Below are 16,184 nucleotides of genomic sequence, written 5' to 3' on the forward strand. Positions count from 1 at the left end.
TACTAATTTGATGACGGGGGCAACAGTTAAAATTTGAGCAATACTACAATCACAATTCCCACATAATCCTAGAAAAAAAAGCTGCACTAATGACAACTAATCTGATCTGCAAAATAAATTGCAAATTCTTTCCACCATCTGCCATTTCACTGTAGCTCATAAGGCCAGAATAATCCAAAACAGCAGGGAAAAACATTGTCCAGTGTTCAACAGAAATAATGTCTTGCAGCTGTAATGCCTTATTGCTTACAGTGACGCTCAATAAAAAGATTGATTGATATTTGTCATCTTCCTCCAAAAAAATGTAAGACAGCTTATACTTAGCTTATAGGGAGGCTACATTTACTGGCTTGATATTGTCATGTATTTTGGTAGCCGACGTTCTTTTGTTTCCGGGGACTGAGGTACTTTTTTTTAAAGCCTTATCATGCTTGTGTCGTGTGTCACAGGCACAGAAAGCCCCAGTGAATGATGCTCGTCCTGTCAACGTTAGTAAACAGGAAAGAACAGCATAAGAAACATGATCACTCTGTCTTTCCCTTTTTTCTCCCCAATCTCCTTTTCTTCTTTGTTTCTTTTTAATTCTCCCTTTCCATTCTAACTCCATTTCATTTCCTTTCTATTCCTCTTTTGGCTTTTACATGGGTAGGTTGTATTTAGGAGTAGGGGGAAAACTGGAGGGGAGGTTTTAAAAATAAAATAAAAACCCACAAGAAAGCACTGACTAACATGAAATGTACCCACCGCTAATTGTATTTTTATTTAATGTGTCACTGCAAATTTGTGGAATAAAAATCCAATAAAAAAAAAGAAAAGAAAGAAAACATAGTTGTGTGTACTTTGTCTAAGGCACAGTTCACAGAGGAGATTGTGGCCACATCTTGTACCTGGCCAGGTGCTGGACATCAAGACAAGAATCAAGGAGGTCAAGGTAAAACTGGTTTAAAGCTCCCAAAACATATTATATTTAACCCATTTTAGGCGGGAACGCCTTTTGGTGTTTTAAACATTGTTATAATTTAGCTATTGAAAAATAGCTTCTGGGGGGTCCCTGGAACAACATATTTTCAGATGGGGGTCGGCGGCCAATTACATATAATTTTTGCGGTCCTTGACATGAAATATTGAGCACCACTGACAGAAACATTTAGAAACATGAGGTTTTTCAGAAAACTTGGGGCCGATTCATAACATTTTCAGTAGCACCGAAGAGCCGACTTTAGGACGGTACCCCCCCCCCCCCCCCCCCCCCCCGAACCTCGAATGACGTCACATTGTAGGCTCTATGTAGTATGTCTGTAGAGCATGAATCGGCCCTTAGAAGACATTTTTTAAACGTCTACGTCAGGCCAAAATGGGTATGGCGCGACGTTTCGAGCCTATAGGCAAATTTGCCTGATGGAGACCTAGAAGGTAGAAACTTTGCAGATGTTATACCTTCTACCCATGTTGGTCATATTAAATATATAAGTATTGATGGTGTAAATAAGGAATGATGGAATCTCAATTGCATTGAAAAGCTTGAAAAGGTTTATTAAAATAATTACAATTAAAATTAGCATACAAATAATTACAATTAAAATTACAATACAAATATTTGAAATTAAAGTATTTTTTATCTGTTAAATGCATTGGCTGTTCTCTTCATTGTTCAACAAATTAATCTAAAATGTCCCAGAGAAAAATTTAAAAAGTCTAGAAAAATATATGGGTTTAACTATTAACATTGGAATGCATGCTTTCGCTCCATCCCAGAGAGTTGCGTTTGTTGACATGCATGCCTATCCACAGCATCCATTCAGAGCCTTCTTCGAATTATTTGGACTCAAATTGACCTGCGAGTTGGACTCACGTCTCACTTTAACATTTTTCTTCACTTCTCTGCAGTATGAAAGAAAATAGTTTCATTATGGTGAATTTAAAGGCAGCCTAATATGCTCATTTCCAGCCATTATATTTTTATTCTGGGACTCATCCCCTTAACGCTTTGTGTGCCCTTTCAACATTTTCAAAATAGTGACCCAGGGTGCCCAATGTTATTTTTGACTTCTTTTTTTGTGTATAAAAATCGCAAAGACGTCCACAGACGTCCTGGGCACCACATAGCGGTAATTCATAGGACGTCCGTGGACGTCTTGGGCACAGAATGTGTTTTAAGCTTTGCATGATTTACAGTTTAAAAGAAAACTCCTTATTTATCTTATATACTGATCTTTTAAACAGCACCTTTTAGTCCCCTCCTCTTTAACATGAACATTCAACAATGAAATAGGACAGAAAATAAGAAAAAGCATAATCTCTAATGATAGCTTTGTCACTGGTCTCTTACCTAGCTAGGTGGAGTACAGCCTCAATTACGTTGGTCCCCTCTTTGGCACTGGTCTCACAGAACAAAGCCCCATATGCCTGCAAACAAAGGATGGATATGCATGATTACCTTCAAATGATTCAGACACCGATAGGGAGACGAGGCATTCCGGTGAATAGGTTTTTGTTAAAAGTACAACTGAGAAATGCACCTTTGCTAATTTCTCTCCATGCACACTGCTAACACAGCTTCCCTCTGGTAACTCTTCTCTTAGGTCCACTTTGTTCCCAATAATGCACATTGGGATTTGCTCATCTGTTGAGTCCTGTAAAACAAGGTGCCATTGACTCTTAAAAGGTGAAGTTTTTTTGTTATAGATATTTTTCAGTAACACAGGTCTCTATGTCTCTCCAGCCCTTTAATATGTGCTCACAGGAGATACAAACGTCTTAAAGGTGTACGTTGCTTCTCGGATCAGTGGGAATGTAGACTGGGAAGCACTCAAAATGTGAAGGAGAGGAAGTACATTTCAAAAAAATAAAATACATTTGAAAAAATCTATAAAAGTGTCACATTTTCAGGTGGGTTGCAAATTTCTTCCAATCAGGAGAGAGAACCCCATACAGATAATTTATCAGCTTGTGTTCATGGTTTTCCCGACAATAGGAGAACGAGCTGTTTCATCATTTCCTATTTCACTTGTATCCTGGATGATGTCTAGTCTGTTCTCATTGGATGAAATTGGTATCCCGACCTGAAAATGTATTTTCTGTTTAGAGCCGTTGGCTGCTACAGGAATATAGTTATTTAACTCTGATAAAAAATAAACTGAACTGTGAACTGCTGTTCACAGTCACCACACAGTTACCTGGATCTGATCCACCCATGCTCTGACATTGAGAAAACTGCTCTCTGAAGTAACATCGTAGAGCAGTAAGACACCATGAGCTTTACGGAAATAGGACCGGGCAATGCTGCGGAACCTACAGTACCAGGAAAACAACAATACAACTTGACATCACATGGTTATTTCTATAGATAAGATATTTGAAACCGGTTTTGAATTAACACTGATCAGCAACAAGACCTTATGTTATACCTCTCTTGTCCGGCTGTATCCCATATCTGCAGGCTAGTTTTTTCTCCATCCACCAGCATCTTCTTGATTTGGAAATCAACGCCTGAGAAACAGTTATGACATTTTAGAATTATAATAACTTCTGCACCTGAAAATATTGCATCAATAAGTTTTGTTCACACAGCGTTCCCGCTAGGGTACCTGGGCCAACGCGGCACGCCTATGTAACCTTGGGAGGGAGAACTTTGTCCAAATACCTCATCCTCGCAACACCGATAAGTAGGGATGTAGCTCGTTAATGTTTATTGATAACGATCACCTTATCGATCAGGCTTATCGAGCCGGGTTCTTATCGAGCCCACTATCGAGCATTTTCTATTATTTTGTTGAAAGACGGGAGATGACAATACATTCTGAAGAGAACCAGTATCTTTTACTAGGGCCTTCCAATACAGTACTTTTCTAACAGACGGAAGGCAATTGACCTTTTTATCAATAAAATATTAAAGAAACTGTTAACTGGTTAATATGTGTACCGTGACTTTTAAAGCATAATTTTGTTTACCTGAGCAGCGATGCATGGTTGGCAGGCATCAATACACTTTTAGACTGACAGGTTTGTGCCAGCATGGATGATTACATTTATTTCTTGATCGCCTCTTGTCTTGATAGTTTAAACATGACGCCATGGGCCATACTATGCTCGATAACAGGCTTGATAAGCCCAAAGCTTATTGATACCGGGTACTCAATAAGCTTGTCATTGGATTTTTTCGGGTATCGGTTATCTAGCTCCATCCCTACCGATAAGCACTTACAACCTTATATTTAGATGCCATTATATTTAGATGCCATTGGAACTATTTGTATGAAAAACTTTTCAACCAAAGTCATTCAGATCCATTTCATAGTGATAAACAAACATCACATTTTCGCAACTTTTATTTAAGGTGCAATCTTAGAATTTGACAGCAGCAACATAATTGCCTTCCTTGATGCAGAGGGAGAGGAGAGGTAGCACCCAGGATTACATTTTAGGCAATTGGCACTGGGTGAAAAATGGCTTACAAAAATCGTTGGATAAAAAACATATATACCGTCCGGTATATAATTATATATTATTGTTCAGTGAACATATTATGTGCGATACTGCTAGAGAACTCCTGCCCAAGCCCGACAAGTGTCTTTAAAACACAAAACACACACATCCCGTTACTAAGAGAGGTAAAAGACAATGTCATAGTTTAATTAAACATAACTACTAATCGTGCAACCGATAAAAATCTGCACCTCTGTCCAATGAAATTGCCTCCCATCAATTGCCTGGGAGGAGTTGATTTTGCTTCCAAAACTATGCATGTAATCCAATGCACGTTTCACTCACCCAGTGTTGTCTGCATATCTCCTCTGAACTCATTAAGGGTCAGCCTCATCAGGAAGCTGGACTTGCCAGCCCCTGCATCTCCAGCTAAAACCAGGCGGAACATTGGAGTGGGTTCCTCGACTCCCTCATTCTCGTCAAGGTCTGCTTCACTTGTCTTTGTAGCAAGGATACAACCATTTAAAAAAAATTACATTCAGAATTAAGTTATCTTACATAAGAGTATTAAGACAATATTAGATGTTAATTGTCATTGTATTCAGAATCCAATGAATCCACTTCAAATAGCAGTATCGTACAAATACAAGTATAGCAGCAGCATTATGCAATAAACTGTTACAGTAGGTTTGTCATAACTCATGTCACACATCATAAAAGTTTGTTGTCAAAGAAAAAAACATCCAAAATACATACAATAGATGTATTCATTATAAGACATTAAAAACGGCCAGTGACCGCTGCTACCTTCATGGAAGAGAAAGCAGACAAACGTCGTCTTATTGATGATGCAAAAGAGCTTGTTTTGCTTGGAGCCACTGACACGGTAGCCTCTGATTTCACATCGGATATCTATCAGAGACAGTGAGGTTAAAAGATCCATACCCTAGCATCGTATGAGTAAGAGTAAACATGGTTGTTGGTTGGCCTGACCTCCACATCAGAGGGGACACATGAATAACTGTGGTGAACAGTTTCCACTGATTCTCTGCTGTCATCGCTGTCATAATCGCTGCCTGAGTTTTCAGCAGTGTCCATCGGTATGATAACTCCACTGTCCGCTAGATACCTATCTGCCCAGCTGGCCACGTTGGTCTGTGAACTGCACAGCACGGGAACACACATCAATTACAGCATTTGTGAAACTTGCAATCTAATTCACAAGATCAAACCACATTTAAGAGACAGAAGGGAACATGGTACCTGCTGTGAATGAGTGTACTTTCTCGAAGGGGCTTCATTCTTCTGGATGGAATTTCATTTTGAGGAGATAACTGTTGGTAGATAACACAGGTCATCATGTTCAAGTGAACATGATCAATTACCTAGCAGCTACCTAGCGGTCCTCGCCTCACTCCACTGGTTACCCGTAAAATTTGGAATTGATTTTAAGATTTTATTATTCGTTTTTAAAGCTCTAAATGAGCTGGCTCCACAGTATTTATCAGTCCTTATCCATACACCCCAGCCAGGGCTTTGAGGTCAGCTGACCTGCTGCTCCTGACTACACCCTCAATTAATTATAGGTCCAGAGGTGACCGAGCTTTTTCAGTGGCCGGCCACAACTCTGGAACAGTCTGCCCCCTACAGATTAAGGTGGTCTTTACACGAGAATGGTGTTCATAGAAAATGGCAAAATAAAGTATCGTTTGCTGGTGTCTCTTTAGACGAGAACGGTGTTTTCAGGAGGTGAAAACGCAACAAAGTGAAACGACCTCCAAGAGTGGAAATCTTTGAGAACGCCGTTTTATCCCTTCTCCATGTAAACAGGCAAAACGGTGAATCACCTGTTGTACCTGATATTTTCTTTCAATATTTTCACTAATTTATCATGGTGTGTCCCAATGTCGGTAACTTAGGCTCAATTCGATTTATTAGTTGGAATATTAAGGGGATCCACCATCCAATTAAACGTACTCGTGTATTTACGCATTTGAAATCTATGGGTGCAGAAATCATGTTTTTACAAGAGACCCATCTCCGTACAAGTGATGCATCTAAACTTGAAAGAGGTTGGATCGGACAGATTTTTTGTTCTAAATATGATGATAGATCTAGAGGTGCAGCCATACTGATTAAGAAGGGGGTCCCTTTTGTCCCTACTTCAGTGATTGCTGACAACAATGGCAGATACGTAATAGTTTCTGGAAGTCTTTTTGGCTCACAGGTGGTGTTGGCTAATGTTTACGGACCTAATTGGGACAATCCACAGTTTTTCCTCTTGTTTTATAGCGAAGCTACCAGATCTCCACACACATTATCTGATCCAAGCTGGGGACTGGAACCTTGTTCAACATTCAGACTTAGATAGATCCAGACCTAGGCCCGGCAATTCCTGAATCTGAATAAACTTTCAGATCCTTGGAGGAGGGCTAATCCAACAGCTAAACAATACTCATTTTTTTCCCCGTTCACCATTCGTTCAGCAGAATCGACTTCTTTCTCCTCGATAGTGGCTCTATCCCATTTGTTACAAATTGCCAATATCACAGTATAGTAATATCTGATCATAGCCCAGTCCAACTGGATATGTGTTTCCCCAACAGTGTAGCGCCTCAGCGAACCTGGCGTCTAAACCCTCTATTACTAACCAGTGATAAATTCATAAAATTAATGAATGGTCAAATTGATACTTATCTAACTATTAATTCTACCCCAGGAATGTCTTCTACTGTTATTTGGGAATCCCTTAAAGCCTACTTAAGAGGACAAATTATTTCTTATTCAGCTTTTGAAAAGAAGAAACGTACCAAACGTATTACAGAACTGTCCACTCAAATAGCTGAATTAGACAAAACATACTCTGTTGACCCTGATCCTGAATTATATAAAGAACGTCTACTGCTGCAAGTGGAATTTGATAACTTATCGATAAAACATACTGAACAGCTTCTATTTAAATCTAGGCAAATGTTTTACGAGCATGGTGATAAATCGGGTAAACTCCTAGCCCACCAAATTAAACAGGCAGCAGCGGGCAGAGCTATTCCAGAGATACGTGTAGCACTGGGTGAGACCTCCACAAATCCTAAAATCATTAATGATTCAGACAGTTTTACAGTCATCTTTATACATCAGAGTCCAATGTTGATACTTCAGAAATTAATGTTTTTCTTGACAAAATTAACATTCCAGTAATTGGCCCAGCAGCTCAGGCTAGTACTGGGGCTGCCATATCATTGGAGGAAATCGCTCAAGCCATTACTTCTATGCACAGCGGCAAGGCAGCGGGGCCTGATGGTTTTCCCATAGAATTTTACAAAGCCTTCTCCGCAAAATTGACCCCCATCCTAGGTTCAGTATACAAAGAAGCATTTATAGCCAAGAGGTTGCCGGAGACAATGACACAAGCAACTATTGCAGTTTTACTTAAAAAGGGTAGGGATCCTCTAGACTGTGGTGCATATCGGCCTATAAGTATTCTTTGTTGTGATTATAAGCGGTGAATCCGCAAAACTTATGACATCATGGCTCACAGAGCATATTTATTACATTGATGCAGAGCGATATAATGGAGTTCCTAAACAAGCCTACAAAGCGCTGCTCATCAGCGATGGTGAATGTAAAACCATGATGTAAATAAAATGCCTTGTGATAAGGCGGCAGCAGCGTTTATGTAGCCTAATGTATTACAAGTAAGACGTGCAAACGCGGGAAGCGAACGCAGCTCGTGTGTGTGTGTGTGTATGTGTGTGTGTGTGTGTGCTACAGCTGCGCCCTGTGTGTGTGTGTGTGTGTGTGTGTGTGTGTGTGTGTGTGTGTGCTACAGCTGCGCCCTCTGGTGGCGGGCGGGTGGTGTAACAGCGTGACACACACACACACACACACACAGACATTCAGCCCTTGCTGTCATAGTAAGTGGCTCACTGCGTTCGCAATAAAATATATAACCATCCCGTGGCGCGCTCTGCCTGCATGCTCTGGGCTGTCTGTCAGCCTGTCTGTCACCTCGATGCGTTATAGAAAGCAGGCAGCGAGCGACGGCCACAACCACGTTGTGTTCTGGAAGCAAAACCCCGATAGGGTTGCGTTAAGCTTAGAATATAACTCTATGGCGTTAAGGGGGAGCTGGCTCTTCTTCTTGTATGTAACGTGGGTGACTGGTCTATTTGGCAGCCCGTTACCGCCACCTAGCGACATTATAGTGTTTTCATAAAGTGTGCGTTCTCGTGTAAAGGGTCAATAAAATAACTGGACGTTTTATCTGGAAATGGTCTCCGTCTAAAAGAGGCATAAGTCTGCTCGCTCCTTAGCGGTTTTCAAACTCATGTCTTCTCCCTGTCTGATCTTGGATTGCATTTAGGCTTATGTGCAGCATAAATTAAATTGTGTAATTGCTGTCTTTTGTTGTGTTGTTATACCATGGTATTATTTTTTTCTTTTTCTCTGTATGCGTGTTTTTTTTTAAATCTGACCTTGTACAGCACTTTGGTTGACCACTGGTAAATGTGCTTTATAAAGTTTGATTTGATTTGTATAGACAACATGTCATGTATTATTAAATAGATGACCTGAAAACAACAAGACTTACCCTCCTTTTGGTTGCCATCGTTTCACTGGCTAAGGCAGAACGCAGCCCGTCATTACTGTCATACAGTGTTTTGTTCATTTCCCTGACAAGACGTTTCAGGAAATAGAAAAACATAATATGTCGCTGATCTGTCGTACTTAACTGTACAAACGTGTTTACTGTCATATAGAGGGTGTGGTCTATAATAGATTGTGGTCAGATTACATACTTGTCTTAGCATCACTGAAGCACATACAGTAAACGTGCCAGACAAATGCTCTCAATCATTTGCATTAAATAATTTGCACCTTGACTCAGGTCTGTGTATTGATCCTAATGATTACATTTGTAAGAAAGTGATAAACTGAAACAGAAGAAAAATATTTGTACTCCTAAAGACAAAGACTTACTGTAGCATTTCAACCTGACTAGAGTGAGACTGGGATTCCAACACCAGCCTCTTCAGGTCATCGCTCTCTCTGTAAAATAAAACCAACAACTATGATTGTATTTGGGTTATATTTTTGTTTATATTGTATTATGGATTGAATGGATGTGTCTGTCCATATGGATGTGACGTGTGTTTGTGTTCTGCTGTATGCAAATGGGCCTATGCCACTCCACGGAGATCATTGGCGGGGCTGCCGAACTTGAGCCACGAGAGACACCACCGTCCACCAAGCAAGTTGCCATAACGAGTGTTGCGAAGTTCACTAGAGCCGACTCAACCCTGTTCGAGTTGCAACCCGATATGGACAGAATAGTAGTAAATTACCCCCCCCCACCCCCGCTGCAATACCAACACTGAGCAATATTTATTTCCCTCCACGGAGTAACCTTGCGTCAGTGTCCCCTGACTATCCACCTCGGAGGAAAGTCTGCTAACTACGGAGCAAAGACCGGCAGTGTCTGTAGACCAATCAGAGGCAGGCAGGGGTGGGTCTTTACGCAACCCTATCGGGATTTTGAATGACACACCGTTACAGTATGTACAGCGTCACATTTAAGAGAAGTGTGGAGTGGTCTCTTAATGTCCTTCAGAGTTGTATTTACTGTATATTAAATGTCCTAAAGCAATGGAGTTTACTATGTGAATAGACTTGAAATGAGTATGGCCTTAAAATGGCACCTTACCTTTCATGCTGAACTTTTTGATCGGCATACATATTCTTCAGCTTATCCAGCTCTGCATGCAGAATGGAGATGTTTGTATGTGATTTGATCAGAGAGCTCCGTAACCGCTCATTTTCCTGAGGAGACGGACAGCAGAAATAACTAGAACGTTGCTCTCTACACTACAGTACTGTATATGCATTATTCATTCAGTAGAATTTCATAGTCTAAAGTGATTAGTCCCCAACATTACCTACCAGTGTAAGCTTAGTGATACATTTGTTCAAGCCGTCAACATCCTCTCTTGAGCGGTTGAGTTCAGATTCCTCTTGGTTCTTGAGTATAAACATTTCAATGACCACATTATTAAATCAGAATTATGGATTAGGTTCCTGTCAGTGCTTAATTTCAGCTAGCCGGTAGCTGTAGAGGGCGCTCCGCCACCTCAAATGCACATTACAATATGTCTCTATTATTATTTTAGTTTAATTTTCAAGTCAACTAAGCTTCTTTCTCATCATAGTTACTTCTATTTCCAGTACGATTCCAAAATAAAACATGGCTTGAATGATCGCATTGCAAGTGCAAACAAAAAAACAATTATTTTGAAATGCGTGCCTGTTTTGAGAGGAAATAGGTGGCTATGGAACCCCGGCGTCGTGAGGCTTGCCGCCTCACTGTTGACGGTGCCGGGTGCGTAAATAAAAACAACTCTCGTCTCGACTTTTGCATCTGTTGTCGTTCGTTGCATAATGGAATATGGAACTTTCATACTTTTATGGAGCAATAGATTAACTGCTTCTTGGAGTTTAGTTTTGGGGACAGCATGCGTTTTGTTTTCAATACAAAATGGTGAGTTCTTATGAACAGAACTGGCCAAATCTCACAAAGACACCCGGCTTTACAACATAGCTTGATCAGAATCGAATATCAACGCTTGCTTTGGTGGTTACAGAATTAAGTAGTAGTAGCATTATTGAGTTGTCATCGGAGGAGGAGGAGGCGGAGGAGGAACTTGGATAAGGACAACAACAACGCGCATGCAGGTATTTAGCATTGCGTACTGTTCCGATGATGGGCCACCCTAACTTAAAACTGTATTTTATACAGTATCTAATATAACGTTGAGCCGCTGTGCCAACTGAACTGCAAATGCCTACTTTAGTTGTGTGTTGTGAGCCGGCGGGCCCCTGTGTAAACTGCTGCTGCAAATGTTATTGATTGACTGATTGGAAATTGTATTCAGTTTGTAGAATGGGTACAGTTCAAACGAAAGTAGCCTACACAGGTCAATACAAAATCTGACTGCTACGAGTATAAAACCAGAAAAAAAGCTTAAGACTTGTTACTTCAGGGTCCTCCATTTTCACTTCATCAGAACATTTCTACTAGCCTAGTATGCTACTAGAGTAGCCTACTCTACTCTATTGTGTTCTGATGGGTGGGCTTGGCCGTTGGTTGTGCTAAAAAAAAAGGCAAAAAAATTGGATAAAAAAAACACATTTTGCGCGTGCATGTGCGTGCACTTGCGCGTGTGCACGTGCACCTGCACCTAAGAATTTAGAAATTAAGCACTGGTTACTGTGGATAAGCCTGTGTTACTAAATGCTGGAAGACAACATAGCATCTTTTCTGAATCATTATGTTGTCTCAAATTATTTCTTTGAACTTAAAACAGGGTAAAGAAAAGTTTATATTGTCTGGAAAATAACAAAATGAACACTTACGTTTAACACCCTGTCTAAAGCAGTATGTAAGTCCGAAACCTCATTTCCATGTTTCCTCTGCATGGTGGCCATGATTCCCTCCATTCTCTTACGCTCCTATAAACATGAAACCAAAGGAGATAGAATTGCCCACTGACACAAGCTTAGAACAGGGGCTTTCATCTAACTTTACAGAGAGGCCCTTTGTGAGAAATGGAACCAGCTGCTGTGTCCTGCATCACAAATGTCTAGGTAAACGGTAACTAGGAAGAAGCAGGAAGAATGCTGCAGGGTTATTAAAGGGCCACTTCACCCCTTTTGCAACCAGATCTTATTTTAATGATGTTTGGGAGACAATAAACTCTTTCCTTTTTTAGTATTTCAAAGTACTTTACCCTTCTTATATTTATATGTTCACTGTGTTGTTTTTTATACTGTGCTGAATAAATAAATACAAATACACCAAAGCATTATGGGAATTGTAGTCCAGGAAGGAAGTGAGCCCAGTGTCCATGACATCATGGACACTTTGAATCACCAATTGCCATCAAAGGCTTAAGAAGAAATGGCACCCTTTTCACATTGGCCTATTATAGCGCCACCAGGAGGCTACAACCTGACCTGGCCTGGTGGAGAGCTGTGCCCCAAGGGGCACCTTTTCTAGTTTTGCTCTGTTTTAACAACTTGGCATGTCATGTCACTATATTCAACTCACCTCTTCTCTCACCCTTTCTTCTAGTGTGGAAAGTTGCTGTTGTATGTCATCTTCCATTTCAGCCAGCTGGCTACTGTTCATGTCCTCTGTTCTGTTAGGGTCACAGAGCTGTGATTTAATTTGTACCATCAACCTAAAGCACACTAAGAACAAACGTTTGAGAGACGAGGATGAATCCACCCCCCAACACGACTTCAGGAGGTTTAAATTAGTCAATACATCATAGGTGAACTACGATACAATACAAAAACAACTACTGTTAAGACATGAATTGCATATCTACTAAGATGAGCAGTAGCTCACGCACAGTGTAGTTGTACCACTCCCCACTCTCGTCAGATGACAGCAAAGGAGGGAGTGTCTTTATAAAACTGATTCCACAGGCGGACACTCTTTGTCTGCAAGACTCCTCATACTGTATATATATATATACACACACAGTATCAGTTATGTGTGTGTGTGTGTGTGTGTGTGTGTGTGTGTGTGTGTGTGTGTGTAGTGGCAATAAAAGCATACAGAATACTTTCAGGTTTTTTTAATGTAAAATAAGGAACAGGCAGTGCAACAAGTATTCATAATTACTTCCTTGAGTATGGAATGTCACTTGTCCCTTGTGCTTTAGTGAAGCAAACAATATCCCAGACACAAACCCCTCCCATGACTTATAAACACTGACTCAGTTATTCAGGTAAGTTCGGTTATGATTGAATGATTTTGGAGAAAAGGTCAAGAAATGCGAATTACCCCATGTTATGTGCTTAAACTGTGAATTGACAATGACATACTATAATCAAACTAGATCCTTTAAAGCATTGACATATGAAACCCCCATATTTGCTATCCAAGTTGTAATCAACCTTTATATCAGTTGTATAGATAAATCAAACTTGGTGTGATTTTTTTTAATGGCTAATTGCACCACAAATTCCAACTAGTATTGTTTATGTGAAAAAAACTAACTTTTTTTTAAATTATTTATCTCATCGGTGGGCTATGGACAGTTCAGAAAACTGCCTACCAATGACATAACAAGCTAAACGAAAGCCTGCTCTTCCTTGAAAGTTAGTGTGCTGAAATAGAAGCCATTTTCTTGTATTAATCAAAAATAAAGGAACTGTACTTCAATAATGTAAACCTGACCCGCTTATCAAACAGCAATTCAAGAATGCAGATAATGTTCTTACCTCTTTAAGCTGTTTTCCAGCTGTTCTCTCTCCAAGCTGTGATCCATGCTTTCTCCTATGAGGGCGTGGACAACTGCCTCATACTGCTGGAGCATATTGATATTTCCGGAGCACTGGAGGGTCTGATACATATCAGCCAACTGATCCTTAAGACTATAAATTAGGAGTAGAATAGTACAGAGAATTGATAGTTGAAGTACAGAAAAAGATAAGTTTATACATGCTTCAGCTTGGGAACCTATGTTCACATTAACCCTAGAATCGTTGGTCGGATACACGGTTCTCCAGAACCGCTAGAAAAGGCTCTGGTCAGGCCCTGCCAGTGGACCTAATGAGCCTAACCTAACCAATTGCCCATATACTGATAACATCAGGGATCTCCATTATGAGCATAAAAGGGACAAGGACAAAGATAGAGCTTCATATACATAAAAGGGATACAGGCAGACGGTGGTTAAAACGCATATAGATTTTATTCTTTATTTTATTGGCTTCCACTACCCCCCAAATAGCTTCTTTCCCAAGTAGGCCGGTGCCTGACAGGCACAGGTCTAATTCCATTATAATACAGGAAGGGTGGGCACGCACTATCAGAGCAGGGAAATCTGGGCACCATTTTTTGGTAAAACTGGGCACTAGGTAAATGTGGGCACCAATACAAAGTGAAAAAAACTTTAAAAAAATGTTTAGCAAAAATCACATTCCGTGCTAAGCTAATCAAATTATTTCTGTGGTACACACAAAGCTGGGCACTCAAAAATCACACGTGAGGGAAGTGAGAGGCGTGTGACGTGAGGGGCGTGTGAAGTCCAGTGAGGCTGCCAGTGCCACATGATGTCACAGGGGGCATGCTGATTTTTGGGGGGCATGAATAAAACAAGCAGAAAAAGTCCTTAGACTTGGCTGTGGCTGCCACATGACATTATGTCTGAAAGCCAGACATTGGGGGGCTAGAAATTAGAAGGGGGGGATCACACCTGTGTGAAGTGAGGGGCACTCTTATCATCATACATACATACATACAGTACATCATCATACAACACCTCATACCGGCCAATCAGAAGTTGCGTCCTCACTTTTGTCTTCAATGTTTGTGTTACGCAATGTATGTGTTTACACAAATTGTCCATTCATTGTCAATGGCAAGTAATGTTTGTGTAGGACCAAGTTTGTGTTTTCACACACTAAAAGCTGGACATAGGAGCGCCCCTCAAAAATAACTGTTTGACCTTGTGTGTTGTGGGGGTTTTAAAGACATATCATATATAAAAATCACACCTGTGTGAAGTGAGGGGCGCTAATATATTAAAGTCTAAATCATGTTGATTAGGTTACGTAATGGTGATGTAAAACAAACAGTGCCAACACAAACATTAAATGCCATCAACAATAAAGAGATAATATGACGTAATGAGGCACATTATGACATTATATCACAGCCATTCAGGGCTCTGCATAATTATATTTAAGACTGTAGTGCATAGGCATTTATCGACGGTGACTTGCCTTTCGGGGAGAAGAACTGCACCATCGATTTTGCTCAAAAACTCGTCCCACGGGGAAGGGGAGCCTTGAATCTGAGAAGCACCGAAGGATGACAAATCCATGGTCTCGGAAACCTCTTGGAACCTCGACGAAAAGTTGTTGTAATTGATATATCCATTTTGATCCGCGTCGAACTTGTTGAACAAAGTTTTCGTCTCACTCTCGGAGACATTGAGCTCTCGGCAAACAACTGTGAAGTCCTCGTATTCGATCATTCCAGACTTATTCACATCGCACGCTGAAAATAGTCTTCGGAGGCTGGGTCTCTCCATTTTCATCTATAAAAAACTAATAATAATAAAATAGGTGGATAAGGAAACAAGCAAGCCTTTCTTGTGTAACACCCAGACAGAATCCTTGTACAAAACGGGTGCATCAGTGGTATAGCCTGCCTCTGCCCTGGAACTCTATGCCTGGAACACAGTCAGCCAGCCAGTCAAAGAAAGCCCTATATCAAAGCCTCAATTAAACACGCACAGGAAACACAAGACACTGATTGGCCAGCGTCGCAGTCTGAAACTGCAGTGGACCTTAGAGTAGCAGTGGACACCTGTCGTTTGTATTTTAGTTGCGCATCTATTGGATGCTTCTTGGTTAGAGTCGGTGACAGTATTATCACACGAAAAGATGAAATTACCTACCTAGGTTCCATCCTGGAGGCTAATCTTTCCGGTGATAAAATGGCCACCAACGTAATCAAAAAAGTCAATCAAAGAACAAGATTCCTTTACAGGATCTCCTCACTGGTCAGCAAAAACACCTTGAAGACCTTAACAGGAGCCCTCGTACAAGGTTTCTTTGACTATGCATCCACCTCTTGGTACCACAGCACCTCAAAGGCCCTTAAAACAAGGCTCCAGACCTCTCAAAACAAACTGGTCAGGCTCCTACTTGGCCTCACCCCCCGAACCCACCTCACCCCTGCC

General features: G+C 40.7%; 1 protein-coding gene across 1 annotated transcript; it reads right to left on the reverse strand.

Annotated features, from left to right (window-relative positions):
- Positions 1-1,743: 1,743 nt before the first annotated feature.
- rasef2 (RAS and EF-hand domain containing 2) lies at positions 1,744-15,583 on the reverse strand. Its single transcript, XM_083763062.1, has 17 exons — positions 15,220-15,583; positions 13,714-13,866; positions 12,530-12,620; positions 11,836-11,931; positions 10,366-10,443; positions 10,130-10,245; positions 9,406-9,474; positions 9,017-9,098; positions 5,689-5,759; positions 5,419-5,587; positions 5,233-5,337; positions 4,771-4,924; positions 3,408-3,489; positions 3,177-3,291; positions 2,520-2,633; positions 2,330-2,406; positions 1,744-1,881 (listed from the first exon to the last, which is right to left on the reverse strand). The coding sequence occupies exons 1-17, from the start codon at positions 15,534-15,536 to the stop codon at positions 1,782-1,784; spliced, it is 1,989 nt and encodes a 662-aa protein (XP_083619188.1). The 5' UTR covers positions 15,537-15,583; the 3' UTR covers positions 1,744-1,781.
- Between the last annotated feature and the right edge of the window lie 601 nt (positions 15,584-16,184).

Source organism: Protomyctophum parallelum (assembly GCF_964188405.1).
Source record: "Protomyctophum parallelum genome assembly, chromosome: 4".
Classification (NCBI taxonomy): Eukaryota; Metazoa; Chordata; class Actinopteri; order Myctophiformes; family Myctophidae; genus Protomyctophum; species Protomyctophum parallelum.